This window comes from Leptonychotes weddellii, chromosome 1 (assembly GCF_054177405.1).
Source record: "Leptonychotes weddellii isolate Sample4059 chromosome 1, ASM5417740v2, whole genome shotgun sequence".
Classification (NCBI taxonomy): Eukaryota; Metazoa; Chordata; class Mammalia; order Carnivora; family Phocidae; genus Leptonychotes; species Leptonychotes weddellii.
The window spans coordinates 25,046,989-25,064,556 of NC_138369.1; the positions used below are offsets into that span (position 1 = coordinate 25,046,989).

Here is a 17,568-nt window from a genome sequence, read left to right on the forward strand (position 1 = left end):
TCTGTACTCAGAAAACTATAAAATACTCATTGAAGAAATTGAGGAAGACACAAAGAAATGGAAAAACGTTCCATGCTCATGGATTGGAAGAACAAATATTCTGAAGATGTCAATGCTACCTAGAGCAATCTACACATTGAATGCAATTCCTATCAAAATACCATCAGCTTTTTTCAAAGCAATGGAACAAATAATCCTAAAATTTGTATGGAACCAGAAAAGACCCCGAATAGCCAGAGGAATGTTGAAAAAGAAAAGCAAAGCTGGCAGCATCACAATTCCGGACTTCCAGCTCTATTACAAAGCTGTCATCATCAAGACAGTATGGTACTGGCACAAAAACAGACACACAGATCAATGAGAGAGCCCAGAAATGGACTCTCAACTCTATGGTCAACTAATCTTCGACAAAGCAGGAGAGAATGTCCAATGGAAAAAAGACTGTCTCTTCAACAGATGGTTTTGGGAAAATTGGACAGCCTCATGCAGAAGAATGAAACTGGACCATTTCCTTACACCACACACAAAAATAGACTGAAAAATGGATGAAAGACCTACATGTGAGACAGGAATCCATCAAAATCCTAAAGGAGAACACAGGCAGCAACCTCTTTGACCTCAGCCGCAGCAACTTCTTCCTGGAGTCTTGTTTTGAGTCATACCAACCTAAAACATTCCCTCTGATCAGGGAAATTCCATGTGCTAATTGGCTTAGTCCTGGGTTAACACCCTTTCCCAAGCCAATTACTTGTTAAGGAGGATGAAATTAAACTGATGACCAAATACCAATCAGACATTATTTCCAGAGCCAGAAACAGGGTCAGGCTTTCCAGAATTTAGGGTTTGAATGTGGTTTCCAGAAGAAAGTATACATAATCAGGTTTATTGAACAGATACTATGTGCCTAGTACTGTGGGATGCGCTTTATATGTAGTAACTTATTTATTACTCATCACATCTCTGTGGTATGTATTCAGTGAGAAATGTATTCAGTAAGGGTGAATGTTGGCTAGGCTATTAACAAATATTTTATATGCCTAGTTCATTCTTCCAGGTGTTACAGAAAGCGTTCTTCTGAATTTGGAACTCTTACAAGTTTTAGCGATAATCAGATACCATCTTATATTTTGTGTGTGAGGAAATTGAATCACTGTAAGACTTGACCACTGCCACATCCAAGTCTGCCTTCCAGAGTTGAGACTGGAATGAAAAGAGCAATTTTGTGGCAGGACTGTCACCACCTACCTCTCTGGTGCTCTTGACAGGCATTGCTAACTGATCTCGTCTTTACTGATAAGTAATCATACAGTCAATTGGAGTTAACACGTCAGTTAGAACTTATCGGCCATCTTTGATCTAGAAGTCAAAAGGCTAGTTTCATTACCCAGCGCTCTTTCCACTCTGCCACATGGCCATTTTCGTCCTTGGATGTTTATATTAAATTTTGTGGAAGGCAGTCAGAATTCTAAAAGAGTAGATCTTTGTCATGTGAAGAGTGTTGATTGCTTGAAGACATAGTTGATCTGAAGGTTGAAAGCTTCAGGTCTGGAGCAAATTTACCTATAGCTTATAAACACTTGAGATGTTTGGTGGATTTGTTGTTGGTTTTGTAGTTAATAGCTCAGATGCATTTTGTAACCAATTCCTTGTTGTATCTACAAGAAGCAAAAATGAAGTTGGCCCAACTTTAAACAATATTTGTTAGATTTTGAGTGAATAAACCATCTCAATTATTAGTAGGAATTTTGACTGCATGTTTGGATGAGGGTAGATTCCATGTGAAAGATACAACTTTTTATATCCCAGGTACGTCTAAACATGCATCATTACAGACTTTGTCTTTGAAGGACCAGAATCCTCTAGTCTGTGAATTGCATGCCTGCATAGTGCCTGTTTTACTGCTGTCACATACTCATGCAGACATCACTAATCAATCACCCAATCCTTTTGAGCCTCTACTCAGCCTGAGATCTGTGGCTCAGAACTCCCAGGTAGTCATTACTGGCATCCTTACTCTATGCAATATCCTCATTTTTTTTTTTTTTAAGACTTTATTAGACAGTGAGAGGGAGAGAGAGAGAGTGGGAATACACAAGCAGGGGGAGCAGCAGAAGAAGAAGGAAAAGTAGGCTCCCAGCTGAGCAGGGAGCCCATTGACAGCTCAATCCCAGGACCCTGGGATTGTGACCTGAGCCGAAGGCAGAGGCTTAACTGACTGAGCCACCCAGATGCCCTGTAATACTCTCATTATTAAGGACAATATAATAGGTTCCGGGGAGATCTTCAGCATCAGGATTAGAATCAGGGACCTTCAATTTAGAGATTGTGCTGTTCTCTAGTTTTAACAGCTAGTCCTAAGATAGAGATCCTGTGAAATTAAATGAATAATAATTGGTATTAAAAAAAGTATAAAGTAGTTCCCATGTCTGGAGTTGCTGTCTGTTAGTATTTCTGGTGTTATGGTTAGTTATTGATATTACCTTAAAAACACACCACTGATATGAAATGGTGGAATGAAGTTTTTATACCTAAAATTTAAAAACAAAAAAATTTGCCCAACTCTTTTATTATCGGGAAGGAAAATTTACATTTTCTTAACTGGCTTAAAAATTAGAATATTACTATGAATAACATCGAACAACTTCATAATTATGCATGCATAAAAAATGAAAACACCAGAGATCAGCAATATGAATGCTTTTTAGCACTTTTTCCTTTTTTTATATATACGGCAATAAATGCACAAAAGGTAATTAAGTTCCTGGTAGTGGAGAATGCAAAAGAATCGCAAGCTAAATCCCATAAAACTTTTTAATTAAAAAATGGAATAGTTTTAAGATGTGTTTTAGATTTGGGGGAAAAAGCATTAATTATAATATTAGGTAAAAAAATGAATACTAATATTTTTGGATTGTTGCTGTTGGTTAAAAGTAGACAACAAGATGCAGGGTAATAAGCCTGGATTCAGGTAATACTTTTAATATAAGTTCCTTGAGGGAGGCATTAATAAGCATATTTGACTAGAAACAGCACATAACATGTATATTAGTTTTGTTTTTAATTAGATTTAGACAGAATTCATTATTTTTAATGGCTTTTCATTAGTGAACAGAAACCGTATTTGGATGTATTATGGTAAAATAAATTCAAGGTGTATGCTTATTTTCTGCAAAGAATCTCTTAGGTATTTAAGGAAATCATTGTTTGGAACACAAATCCTAGATAGATATTTGAAATTCCTCACTTTTAGATAAAAGTATGATTTATATGCTCTAAAAGTAGCAATTTTATCTCTTTCTCAAGTCAGGTATTAATAATGAACTGTAACTAAATAAGATTGTTACTTAAATTGTTTAAAAGTCTTATTGCTATATTTATATCTCTTCATATTGGGCTTTTCAAATAATATTGCTGGAAGTGGGGGTCAAAATTAGATTTTTCTCTCAGATTTTTATTTGAATTTTCTTTGAACGCGATAACTTACTTTTGGTCCAAAATTTATGTATGTCCATCAAATTCTTTGGGTTAAATCTGCCTTAAAGAGACACTGAATTTAAAGTGGGATTTCAGATGTGAGCCCAGATTTACAGTATTTGCTATTATTTTCATGTGGGGAATTCTGTCTGCCTTAAATAGGACAGTTGGAATTAAACTCCAGTTGTGTGATTTATTCACTTTACTGTAGAAATATGTCTTCCTGATGCTAGTCTACTGAATTGTAGCATCTCAAAATGAGAAAAATACAGTGACTTGTTAATGGTACACCAGAGAGGTAGAAGTAGGGTTCTTTTAATGCACAAATGAGCCATAAATTAAGCTAATAGTGTTCTTCTTTAACTATAGTTTTTAAAGGTGAATTTCTCCAACTTTATAATGTTTTTAAATAACATTAAATAATGAAATATCACCCACACGCTTGGTGTGTTTTCTTCAAGTCAGTCTCTCTCTTCTTTTGGTTTTACTCAGTGGAAATTCATGCAAAGAGCTTAGGACAACAATCCCAGCATTATCTATAAACCAATGCCCATCACCTTTATCTGTTAGGCCATAGACCTGCCCCCAAATATATAACAGTACATCCAATAAAATCTGGATATTTATTTGACTTCTGAGCAGTTTCGTAAATATTTCTTCATCTTGTTGGAATAACCACAGGAAAATGACCCCATAGACAAAGAACGACCAGGAAATAAACATGGGTGTATTACTATTAACTGACTCAACTTCATTCAGAGCTCATGAGTTTTCCCACTCATTTCCATGTTTGGTTCTGCTACTCAAGTCTAGAATACCACCATGCAGTTTTGTTTTGTTTTGTTTTGTTTTTGACCACTCCTTAGTCTTCTTTGTTCTGTGACAAATTTTCAGTCTTTCCTGGTTGTTCATGACCTTGACATTTTTGAGGATTATCAGCCAAATGTTTTCATAGAATGTTCCTCAGTTTGGGTTTGTTTGATGTTTTCCTTATGATTAGACAGAGGCTATGGATTTTTAGAAAGAACCCCACAGAGGTGATGCACCCTTTTTACCACATCTATCAAGATGTGCATCATGGTCTGTGGCATCACAGGTGATGGAACCTTCACCACCTGGTTAAGGTGGGATTACCTTCTCCACTGTGACGTTGCTCTTTTTCCCTTTGCCTTTTCTGTTCTTTGAAAGCTAGGCACTAAGTCCAGCTGGTGCTGGGATTAAGCTCCTCTTCCCGGAGGATCAACTGTACTTTTGACCCTCGTCCTCCAAAATGGGAAGCACCAGAGCCCAATACACTTCTTAGCATTTCAAGGAGTGACTCCCCTGAAATGTCACCTTCAAAATCCTGCCCGTGGGGAGGTGAGGCCCCCCCCTCTTTGTGTATCACAAAATACTTGCATCCACCTGCCTTAGCCCTTAGCCCCTAGCCCCTGATTGGACTGCATATTTGTTTCCTCCAGTAGATAGTCAAGTTCTTGAGGGCCCACGACATGTTTTTATGACACAAGAGCAGTGGCAGTGGGATCACCCGCCATTTACCAAGTTTTCATTGTTGGGCACTTTTTTTTTTAATATTTTATTTATTAATTTGAGAGAGAGAGAGAGAACGGAGGGAGAGGGAGCAGACTCCCTGCTGAGCAGAGAGCCCAACGTGGGGCTCCATCCCAGGACCCCAAGATCATGACCTGAGCTGAAGGCAGATGCTTAACCAACTGAACCACCCAGGGGCCCCATTGTTGGGCACTTCTTAAAGTACTTTCCATTGCTTATCTCATGTAATCCTCAAAACTACCCTTTGATGTGATACCACTAATTTTTCCCACTGTACAGATGAGCAGACTGAGGCTCCGGCAGCTTCAGTCGTCCAGGGGAACCCCAGGGGAACTGTGGCAGCTCCACCTGCTGGCACCCATTTCGAAGCACTGTGCCTGGTGCTGAGCCAGGTGTCAATTCCATATTTAAATGTCTACAGTGATAAACAGATTAACAAGACTGTTTTTGCTCTTTAACTGACCTTCTTTCAATAGAGAACTCTGTTAAAGCATAGAAAAAAATAAGAGAGCCTTAAAAATAATCATGCTTCACTAGAGGCGTTAAAAGCGAAGTTCTGTCACATTCCTTTCTTTAAAAAACCGTAATTGCCTTTGGTGGGCTTGTTAAATTTGCACTCAGATTCCATCATGCACATCATATACCTGCAGCTTATTTTACCTTCTCCACATTCGGACTAATTTAACGTATTAGTGATGAAAGGAAGGAGGTTGACATCCTGACTCTTGAGACCAAGGGAGTCGGGAAGACTAGGAAGAAGTCAGCAGATAAAAGTATAAAATTAAATCCAAAATAGCACTGTAGTGTCATTAGAAGACACAACTATGCAACTCTTTAATCTCGTCTTCTAATTCATGTATTTGTGCCTAAAAATATGTACTAGCAGCGCCCTGTAGGTAGGGCCCTGCTCTAGGTATAAGAATAATGCCGAACAACACAGAGAAGGAAGCTATTCTCAGAGCGTCATGAACTAATGAGGAAGGCAGACATTAAATTAAGGAATAGACGACAAATTACATTAGTGATAGGACGTCCCAAGAAACACAGGCGCGCATTGCCAGGATGGTACACGACCCTTGTGTATGCCTCATGGAAGCCCTCCCTGACAAGGGTGTATTTACGATGACATCAAACCTTTAGGCAGGAATTTTAAATGCACTCATGGAATTCATTAAAAAGAAAGTATTTTTTCATCACAGGTTGAGTGAGATTCCACTGCCACTGTTAGATTCTCTTGCAGCAAATATGTTGGCTGTGTGTCTCCATTAAGATCTCGTTGCCACAAGACTCTCAACAGGTGAATGGCAGATTACTTTTGGCAGCCCAACTGCCCTGTGGTTTCTACCCTCCCGCTCCGCCCTGCCCCCTTTGACAAGGTAGCCTTGTATAGTAGGTCGCCATGTCAGAGTTGGTGAGCTGTTGAAAATGGGTCCAGCCACCAACTGCACATGTCCTGCTCATTCTAAGAAAGAGTCAGTAAGGGGAAACTGAAGTGCAAATGACTTTTCCTTCTTATTTTAGATGGGTTATGTCGTACCTGAGGGTGGAAGGCTTCTTGCTGATTGGTTTTCTTCCCAAAACTAGGTTTAAGTTAACCATGGCCTTTATTTAGTGTCATGTTTTTTACTTAAAAGCATTTATTCAAACTTCTGAAAAACAAAGCGTTCAATATTGTGAGATTGTACAGCTGCAAATGATTAATGATATAAGTCTCAGCACTTTATAAAGTGTCTTAACGCTGAAGAGATTTATACAGTGTGGAATGGCAGTGGTGCTTCGATGTGAGAATAGGTAATCAATACCTCGAAGCTTGGAAAAGTGTTCTATTTCCTCCACTAATGACATAGGGGTTTTTGCAAGGCAAGGGTGTCTGGAGCATGAAGCACTCCAACGAAAAATTAATTTAAAATCTGAAGTGGAAGATCAGTTTCAATTAAAATTGCACTTGAATGTACATTGGGTAGAAGTGTGAAAGCAAGCATGTAGTCGGCTTAAATCGTCAGATTGTTACCAGTGAATAAATGAATCCCACTGGTATGAACCCTGGTTATATTTTTATAGAGTGCTAAATTATATTTCACCCATGTCTAGAGGGTTTTGAGAAATAATATGAATGGAAAGTACTTTTCAGAGGTTGCAGAGTACTTTTCTTTATTAGTAGGACAATTATAAGGAGTCTGTGTTTTTACAAATGACAGCTTGCATTCTTATTTCTTTGGAGTCATACATGTTTGGATTGATTTTACTGTGCATTTTTTTTCCATCGAGTATAATTTTATCGTACTAGGGAGTTTCTAAAACTCAACACACACACACACACACACGATATTAAAACACTAGTCACCAGGGGCGCCTTGGTGGCTCAGTTGGTTAAGCATCTGCCTTCGGCTCAGGTCATGATCCCAGGGTCCTGGGATGGAGCCCAGCCCTGGGGCTCTCTACTCAGCAGGGAGCCCGTGGCTCCCTCTCCCTTTGCCTGTGGCTCCCCCTGCTTGTGTGCTCTCTCTCTGTCAAATGAATAAATAAAATTTTGGGACGCCTGGGTGGCTCAGTTGGTTAATCATCTGCCTTCAGCTCAGGTCATAATCCTGGGGTCCTGGGATCAAGTCCTACATTGGCCTCCCTGCTCAGTGGGGAGCCTGCTTCTCCCTCTGCTTCTGCCGCTCCCCCTGTTCATGCACTCATTCTCTCTCTCTCTGACAAATAAATAAATAAATCTTTAAAAATAAATAAATAAAATCTTTTTAAAAATAAGATAAAACGTTAGTTTCCATAATTTGAACATAGAGTCTCATGAGACACATCAACAATCACTTTATTTATCTGAAAGAAAATTTAAAGAATGGACAGGAAAATTGGAGCCATTCCTTATGTCCCCTTTCGCCTCCTTTTTTCCTTCAAATGTAATGATGCAAGATGAAAATAAAGTTTGGCTAGAATATATGCAAATGCACACTCTGTTCCTTTATGACTCATCAGAGTCTTACGGAATTTGACCAAGAGGTGAAGAAACATGAATGAAAAGCCCTTGATGTTTCTTCTTTTAGTAAGGAGTCTTACAGTCAAGAAAATGGTGATGTTAACTTTTTCTAGAAAGCCTTATGACACTTGTAAATGATTTTGAAAAGTGCCCTGAGGTTGCTAAACCTTTGCCAAGCAGTGAGCATGTTCTTTCTGATAGTCTCTTTTATCCTACTGTTTGGGATGAGAATTAGGGAAAATGACCCAGGCCAAGTTATTTGCCAGATAGCAAGAATATGCACCATTTTTAGGGGGTCACATCAATTGCTCTTGTAGCCTTGAAGCTTCTTCCATTACTGAGACTGAAAAGGTGTTCTGTGATTGTCTCTTTTTTCATGGGACCATTGTTTACACCAGCTGTGAACTATATAGGCTTAGGGGGTTGGGAACATTCATGGCCTGTGTGAACATGGCAGTGGGTTGGGCACAGGTGTGTGGGCTTTTATTCAGCAGTAGGGAGACTCTGTGTCTCTGTTCCTCCATCACACAAGGCTAGGTATAGAGTGAGGTACGAAAATACTGGTTGGTGGTGGTTTGGTCTCTTCAGATCACTTTGGCCATTCATCTTCTTCTGTCTGATATGTGAAGAAGTTTAAAGCTGTAAATCTTAGGAATCCATGTATATGTACATATACATATGTATACACATTATACTTTATTGATTAGGAAACCTAAAAATTGTAACGTTTAGACTTATTTCATATCTAATTCCTAGAGATGTATGTTAATCTTCCTAGTGAAGGATGTTTCCTTTCAACGGGCCCTTCTGCTTTGTCATGTCAAGAAGGTTCAAGGCTGGGTGCAGAAAAATCTCAGAGCTTGTTATCAACTTAATAGACATCACCCCCAGATTATTTCATTTCCAAGTAGTGCAGACACGCGGGTGTAGTATGTTTTCTCTGCCTGTGTCTACTTGGTACCCAGTAGGATTCTGCACTGCTGCATTGTCTTTTAGTCTTGCAGCATATATCCCCCCAAAGCCTGTATTTATATGAGAGCTGCATTCAGTCTGCATTTACCTTTATACCTCCATCTCCTATGCCAGGGAGGGATTGAGAAGGGGAGAGGTGGGGCCCCTGGGTGGCTCAGTCGAAAGCGTCTGCCTTCAGCTCAGGTCATGATCCCGGAGTCCTGGGATCAAGCCCCACATCAGGCTCCCTGCTCGGCAGGAGGCCTGCTTCTCCCTCTCCCACTCCCCCTGCTTGTGTTCCCTCTCTCGCTGTGTCTCTCTCTGTCAAATAAATAAATAAAATCTTTAAAAAAAAAAAAAAGAAAAAAGAGAAGGGGAGAGGTGAGTGCCTGAATACGCAAATTTACAAATTCTGGCCAAACTGAAAAATCTTCCACAATTAACCAAAGGAAAACCCTGCCTCATTGCCCCGTTATTTGTAATGACTCTCATCCTGTGTTATGGTGCCTTTAATTTTTAATTTTTTTCTTTTTCCAGTTCACAGACTCCTAGGAGCTAATAAGAAAGTTGGGTTTGGTATACCATTGGTAATAGCAAAACATGTCGAACAGAGGAAGGTGTTTTCTTGTGAATAAATGCTTTACTTATTTTGGAAGACTTACTTAGGATTTTTTAAAGATGAGAACAACTCTGACAGCCCTTCTGCTCAGCTTCCTTAATCTGATTACAGATAAAGTAGCAAATGTTTGATTACAAATCAAGAAGAGAAACTATCTTAAGGAACATGTCTTTTCCTCAGTCTTATCGCCCTATCAAGCAAATGGCTTGGATTCATAGTTTTCAACGGACTGACATCTTTGGAGTGGGAACGTGAGGGGAAATGTACCTTCAGAGATACGGCGGTTGGCTTCCTACGTCCTGTTCATTCCATTGCTAACCCTTGGGGCATGAGGATTGAAGTTGTGTTTTCTTTTAACAGGTGCCTATGGCCCTGCGCACTGGGTCACGTCTAGTGTCAGCTGCAAGGGCCGTCACCAGTCTCCCATAGACATTTTAGACCAGCATGCACGGGTCGGCGAAGAGTACCAGGAGCTGCAGCTGGATGGCTTTGACAATGAGTCTTCTAACAAAACCTGGATGAAAAACACAGGGAAAACAGGTAGACTGTGATTTTTTTACTAGTCAGCAGATAATCAATGTGGAATATTTTTGGATATCTCTAGTATTTGCCTTACCCATGATTTGCTCCTTAAGTAGTGCATGTTGTTATGAGGAACATACAGCTGAGTGAGAACTTTGGAATCAGCTAAATTGCTTCAAGAATCAGCCACTTGCTCCGCTAGCTGTGTGATTTGGGGCAAATTACTTAACCACTCTGTGCCTCAGGTTTTAGAAATACAATAAAGATGCATAATAAAATAATATCAGCCTCATAGGGTTGTAAGGATTTAGTGAATCCATATATGTAAAATGTTTATAGAATGGACTTTCAGAAATCTGCTCTACCCATTATGGTGGCCACTAGCCCCATGGCTATTTAAATTTAACTATTAAGTCAGTAAGTAAGTAAGATTAAAGTTCACTCCCTCAGTTGTAATAGCCACATATCTTTTTTTGCTTTTCTCCCCGACTTTGTTAGGTTGTCTACGTGCAGTGTTTGAAAGCAGAGGATACACATTCAGATCTTTGTGGAGTTTTTTGGGGGGGAAGTTCACTTGACTTTTATTTAACATTATATAAGTTTAATATATACAATGTGATGATTTGATACATGTTTATATTGCCAAGTGATTATCATAATTAGGTTAGTTAACACTCCCATCACTTCACATCCTCAGTTCCCTCCCTCCCTCCCCCCTTCCTTCCTTTGTTTCTTTTGATGAGAACATTTAAGACATACTTCCTTAGCAGTTTTGAAGAATAAGGTATTGTTGACTATAGTCCCCATGATCTACATCCCCAGAACTTACTTCTCTTAAAATGGACCCTTATATCCTTTGATCACATCTTCCCATTTACTGCATCTTCAGCCCCTGGCAACCACCATTCTACTCTTTGTTTCTATAATTTAGATTCCATATATAAGTGAGAACATGAGTGTTTGTCTTTGTCTGACTTACTTGAGTATAATGCCCTTTAGGGCCACCCACGTTGTCACAAATGGCACAGGATTTCTTTCTTTTTTATGGCTGAATAATATTCCAATATGTATTTTCTTTGGTTATCAGTTGATGGGCACTCAGGTTGTTTCTATGTCTTGGCTATTATGAATAATGCTACAGGGAACATGGGGGTGCAGATACCTCTTCAAGATAGTGATTTCCATTTCCTATGCATACACACCCAGAAGTAGAATTGTGGGATCATATGGTAGTTGTATTTTTTGGTATTTTGAGGAGCTGCCATACTCTTTTCTATAGGAGCTGTACCAATTTCCATTCCCAGCAACAGTGTACAAGGGTACCCTTTTCTCCAGATCCTCACCAATACTTTTTATTTCTTGTCTTCTTGATAGTAGCCATCCTCACAGGTGTGAGGTGGTATCTCATTGTGGTTTTGATTTGCATTTCCCTGATGGTTAGTGACGTTGAGCACTTTCCATGTACCTACTGGCCATTTGTGTGTCTTTGGAAAAATGCCTATGGTCTTTTGCCAACTTTTAAGCAGGGTTATTTAGGGTTTTGTTGTTGTTGTTTGGGTTTGGTTTTTTTTGGATTTTATAGTGGGTTTTTGTTGTTTTTTGCTACTACGTTACATGAGTTCTTTACGTATTTTGGGTATTAAAATCTTTATCACATGTATAGTTTGCAAATTTTTTTTCCTATTCAATAGATTGCCTTTTCATTTTTTAAATTGTTTCTTTTGCTGTGGAGAAAGAAGCTTTTTAGTTCAATGTGGTCTCACTTGTTTGATTTTGCTTGTGTTGCTTGTGCTTTTGGTGTTCTCTCCAAAAAATCATCGCTAAGACCCTTGTCTAGGAGATTTTACCCCATGTTTTCTTCTAGGAGTTTTGTGGTTTCAGGTCATACATTTAAGTCTTTAATTCATTTCAAGTTAATTTTTGTGAGTGATGTAAGGTAGGAGTCCAACTTCATTCCTTTGCACATGAATATTTAGTTTTCCCAGCACCATTTATTGAAGAGGCAGACTGTTCTTTCCCATTGAGTGTTCTTGGCTCTCATGTCAAATATTGGCTGATTGTATATTGTATATGTGTGGGTTTATTTCTGGGCTCTGGATTCTGTTCATTGGTCTGTGTCTGTTATTACGCCAGTATCACTCTGTTTTGGTTACTATAGCTTCGTGGCATAATTTGAAATGCCTGCAGCTTCATTTTTCTTTCTCAGGATTCTTTTGGCTACTCAGGGTCTTTTGTGGTTCTATAGGAATTTTAGGATTGTTTTTACTGTTTCTGTGAAAAACGCCATTAGAATTTTGATAGGGACTGCATTGAATCTGTAGATCATGGGTAGTATTGTACTAGCCGCGTTTCAAATGCTCAGTAGCCACGTATGGCCAGCAGTTACCATAGTGAGGCAGCCAGACAGAGTACATTCTATCATTGCAAAAAGTTCTGTTGGACAGTTCTGTGCCAAATGCATGAGTGGAAGTAAAATTCTTACCTCCTTGAGTTTTTACTTTAATATTTCCTATTATATTAGGGCACAGAGGAACATGTTCTCGTCCTTAATCAGGCCAGCAACTTGATTCTCCCACCTTTTTTTTTTACCCCCATCAACCTCACTTGTCTTTTGAAATTTATTAATACAGAACATCATATTTTCACCATTGCTAATACAAAGAGCTGCCTCCCTCTTTTTTTTTTTTTAAAGATTTTATTTATTTATCTGAGAGAGAGAGAAAGAGCACAAGAGGGGGGAGGGTCAGAGGGAGAAGCAGACTCCCTGCCGAGCAGGGAGCCCGATGCGGGACTCGATCCCGGGACTCCAGGATCATGACCTGAGCCGAAGGCAGTCGCTTAACCAACTGAGCCACCCAGGCGCCCGAGCTGCCTCCCTCTTAATCACTATTGTGCAATTATCAGTTTCAGATTGTCCATGGAATTAGAGAACGCCTTGCTGTCCTGCGCTGTCTGATCTGAAAATAAACACAGGGGTGTTATATCTCTGCCTAGTGCTACCTGGGTTTTTATTGGTACTAAATATATTTTTCGTATCTTATTTTTTAACTCTTATAACTCTAACCCATTAAAACAAGCTCACTCTCTTTCTCTCTCTCTTTTTTGAAATGATCCCTTTGTAACCAAGGATGTCACTACAAACCACTCTTCGTAATCCCTTTCAAGAGCCTGGGCTGGCCATAGCCCCCACACTGGGCTAAAATGACTTCACTGTCAGCCCTTTGGGTTCATTCTTATTATGGGTCACAGAGTTGGCTTTTCTTTTTCTTTCTTTTTTTTTGTTTGTTTAAAAACTTTATTTATTTATTTTAGAAAGAGATAGAGCCCCCACAGCCCGGGGCGGTGTGTGTGTGTGGGGTGGCACAGAGGGAGAAGGAGACAGAAACCCAAGCAGACTCTACTTTGAATGTGGAGCTGGACATGGGGCACGATCTCACAACCTTAAGATTAGACCTGAGCTGACACCAAGAGTCAGTGCTCAACCAGCTGTGCCACCCAGGCGCCCCAGAGTTGCCTTTTCTTTTGACCTAAGTGGCTGCATGTGCAACTTCGGGAGATCCATTTTCTTTCTCCAAATAAGCATTTATCTGAGATTATTCATGGCTGATGGCTTTGGGTTGCCCTGGTTTGTTCATAGAATTGCTTCTCACTCAGTCAGCACCGTGATTCCTGACTTCAGGCTCTTCTTCGTAATATTCTCATAATCAGTTCTCCTTCTTGCCTCATCACAGGCTACCCTCTCCTGTAACTTGAGTCATCCATCTGGGTAGCTGCTCGGGAAATATGTGTGACTGGTAAGGTTATCTGTACACACTTTTTCACCCCCACCTCTAGTCTCCGATGTAGATTGTACATTTTTTGTTACAATTCAGAATTTCTTTACCAGCGGTCCTTCTTTGTATTTCCAATGTGAGCATCCTTTGGAGAACCGTGATGGGAATATTGACTCCCCCCGACAATCTGAATGTGGTGGGCGGGAGTGTTGCCGTACTGGGTGTAATCAGATTGCGGAGCTGAGTACCATCTCAGTGCCACATTCCGGAAGCCTGCCAAAGGCAATTCGCGGGGCTCTCTGATGCGGATTTCTACTTGACTTGCAACGCTTGACAGCCTTCTGCAAAGATAACACGTTTCAGTGACAGCTTTCAGCTTGGTATCTCCAATGACAGGTTTTAGATGAGTGTGGGGTTCACCCAATGCAAGTTGATTCATGACCTTAGTCTTCCAGGAGCTGATTATCAATCTCTGTCACTGTGCTGACTTCCTGGAGTGATCCACAACTTGTTGCGTATCTGTGAGTGTGTGCGCCTAGTTTTAGAGCACAGCCATCCAAATGTGAGCTCATCGCTCTCAGAAATTTCAGAAGTACACCTTTCTGAGAAGCAAGAATAAATCCCCATTACTTCTCAAATTGTACTTACTATAAATTGGTGACATCATCCTAGATAGACTATATCTCAGATAATCTAAGATGATTCTCTAGGACTGTTTTCTAAAAAGTGACAACCATGTATATGCAATTTCAAACAAGAATATGGAATTATTATCTGTTCTCTTAAGTTTCAATGTATGATGGCATAGAAACTTGGGTGCAGAAATCACCCTTTTTCTTCGCCTTTTTTTTTTTTTAATAAGCACAGACCTAGAAACTTCTTTCATCCTGTCCTTCTTAAAATGCTAAAGGAGTTCATGAATTTTCCAGTATTTTGGAGAAATGAAGATTCAGTGGCTTTGTTATTATGCATGGATCATATAAATTCAACTGAACAACAATATACATATAGTGCAGGGTGCTGTGTCTAAATTAAGGGTGAGGATTGATAATATCCCCAGTGAATAGTGTTGATAGGTAACTTAGAAAAACACACATATCATCAGCCCTAACTGAAGATGAAATGGACCTATAGGACCTCAACCGGGGAAGGAAGAGACCTCAGAGTGTGAGGAGAAAGTGGCCAGCAGAGGAAGAGCACCAAGTGCTAGAAAAGTCCGAAGATGAAATCCCTTTGCTGCTACTCGTGGCATGCAAAAACATGCCGCAGGAAAGCCTCCACAATTCAGATAATGCATTCATCAATGCATTATCTTTTCATTCTACAGAAATGAAAGAAAGGAAAATAACTTTAGATGAAATCAAATGAGAATTCACAATTCAGTCCTGATCCCAGTATAGCTGTGGGAAGACAAATGCTGCAGAGCCCAAGACCCACGGTAAAGGCCCAGGGAAGAAGCCAAGAATCAAAGAAGAGGCAGAGAAAGAATGAAATTCTTCACTGGGGAAAAAGGACCCATGACAGACTCCCAAATATCAGAGGCCAAGTTCTTCACTACTCCTAGTAAATCTGTAAGAAAAGCTCCCCACACTCCAGAAACCTGGCCCAGAAAACCCAAAGTTCCCCAGTCGACCTAAAATCAGAGAGTCAACCAGAAGGAAACATCCAAACTCCCTGAAGAGCTTTTTAAAAATACCCAGGTCCTGACCCCTGTTGCAGCCTTCTCCAAAAGGGAGCCCCGGACTTAAGTGCTTTTTTAAAAGCCTTGACAAGTTTTATGGGTGTATGTTCGTGGGTATAAGAACCTGTACTTTGAAGTAAATCCATTTTTTAAAAATAGTTTTTCTGTGTATTTTCTAATATAATAGAGGAAAAACACAATGCTTCTCATGGTTTTATTATTATTAAAGTATAACATTTGCTTCTGAGTAAACTGTTGGCATTCCAAACAAATTTTTAAAAATACAAAACACGCATATCATTGAACTATGGTTTTGCCACATGTTACTTTTTTGAGGAACTGGACAAAGGGGATACAGGACCATTGTATTACCTCTTACAACTGCATGGGAATCTAGAATTACCAGAAAAATTAAAAGGTTAATTAAAGAAAAGCACCACATAAGCCACATGGTCTTTCTTTGTTGCAGTTCTTCATTTTATATTTATCTTGGATACCTAGATGAAGAAAAAAACTTCCTTTTCCTTCTCCATTAAAATTTTTAAGCAACACATGTTTTTTCTCCAAAAGTCCTTTTTTGAAATTTGTTCTTCCAGAAAATAAATTCAGTAGAGAGTATTTATTTTTTGTGATGGAAATTTACAGGTCACTTATCTGTAAAATAGACTGTCTTTTGGATATTGAAATATGAATATAGAAAGTTAATATTTAAAGCAGCCTATTACATACAGACGGTAACTTTCCCATAAAACAGTTCTAATGTTCATATCTGTCTTAACCCCCTGAGAGTGCTATATATCCAAACCAGCATAATCAATAGAGCAAGTTAGTTGTATGTAGCCCACTTTCGAAAGTTGTCTAAAATATCTTTATAAGACAGATAGCATCTCTCTTTTTCTTCCTGAGGAACCATAACTGTCTGCGGTGCCACTTCTCATTTGATTTCATCTTATTTCCTTTTCTTTCATTTTTGTAGAATGAAAAGATAATGCATTCGTCAAGAACATTTCAAGATAATCTTGCTGTTCCTAGCATTAGCTTCTAGCTAAATGATCAGAATTTAAGACTTAGACGGTGCTTCTGATGTATGTTAATAAGCCATGGGCTCCTATGAATTTTAACTATTTGGAGGGCTTTTGGTGTTTCACTACTTGTTCTTTCCTCCCACACCAAGGACAAATAGTAAAGACATTTGTCATCATGCATTCATTTACTTCCGTTTTCCCACTTTATATTTGTTCACTATGTGCTTTTTTCTTTGCCTACCTTCTTTTCTGTTTGTCTGCATATGCCACCGTGCCTGGCATCGATGGATTCAGGAAATCGTTGTTAAATTAATAAAAGAAGATAGATTGCAATAGGCCAAGTATGGAAGCAGCCCAAGTGTCCATCGATAGATGAACAGATAAAGAAGAGGTGGTATATATATACAATGGAATATTATTCAGCCATAAAAAAGAATGAAATCTTACCATTAACAACACGGGTGGAGCTAGAGAGTATAATGCTAAATAAAATAAGTCAGGGAAAGACAGATACCATATGATCTCACTCATTTTTGGAATTTAAGAAACAAAACAAATGAACAAAGAAAGAGACAAATCAAGAAACAGACTCTTGACCTCCCGGGCTGGTGGAGGGGTGGGGGTGGAGGCGGCGAGTTAAATAGGTGATGGGGATTAAGAGCACACTTACAATGAGCAGTGAGTCATGCATAGAATTGTTGAATCACCTGAAACTAATATAATTCTGTATGTTAACTAGCTGGAATTAAGATAAAAACTTAAAAAATAAAATTTTTCCTATTTCAGAGGTCCAAATTCTTGGGTTCTTTCATCCTGTTACTCTTCAGTCTTGCCTAAACTCTGGAATTCAAGTCAGAGCTATTTCACTGGGTCTGTCTTTAGCTAGATACACTACAAGCTCTTTTTCATGTTTGCTCAGCTCCATTTCTTTTCTCTGAATCCCACAGCGAGAGAGGGAACACAAGCAGGGGGAGTGGGAGAGGGAGAAGCAG

The 17,568-nt window shown here is 39.3% G+C and overlaps 1 protein-coding gene across 4 annotated transcripts in view; it reads left to right on the forward strand.

Moving 5' to 3' along the window:
- Nucleotides 1-17,568, forward strand: part of PTPRG (protein tyrosine phosphatase receptor type G) — a 700,100-nt gene that overhangs the window by 398,324 nt on the left and 284,208 nt on the right. For all 4 annotated transcript variants that reach the window (XM_081820217.1, XM_081820222.1, XM_081820227.1 and 1 more), the window contains exon 3: nucleotides 9,936-10,115. In XM_081820217.1, the coding sequence (XP_081676343.1) occupies nucleotides 9,936-10,115 (180 nt within the window). The remainder of the gene's footprint in view (nucleotides 1-9,935; nucleotides 10,116-17,568) is intronic.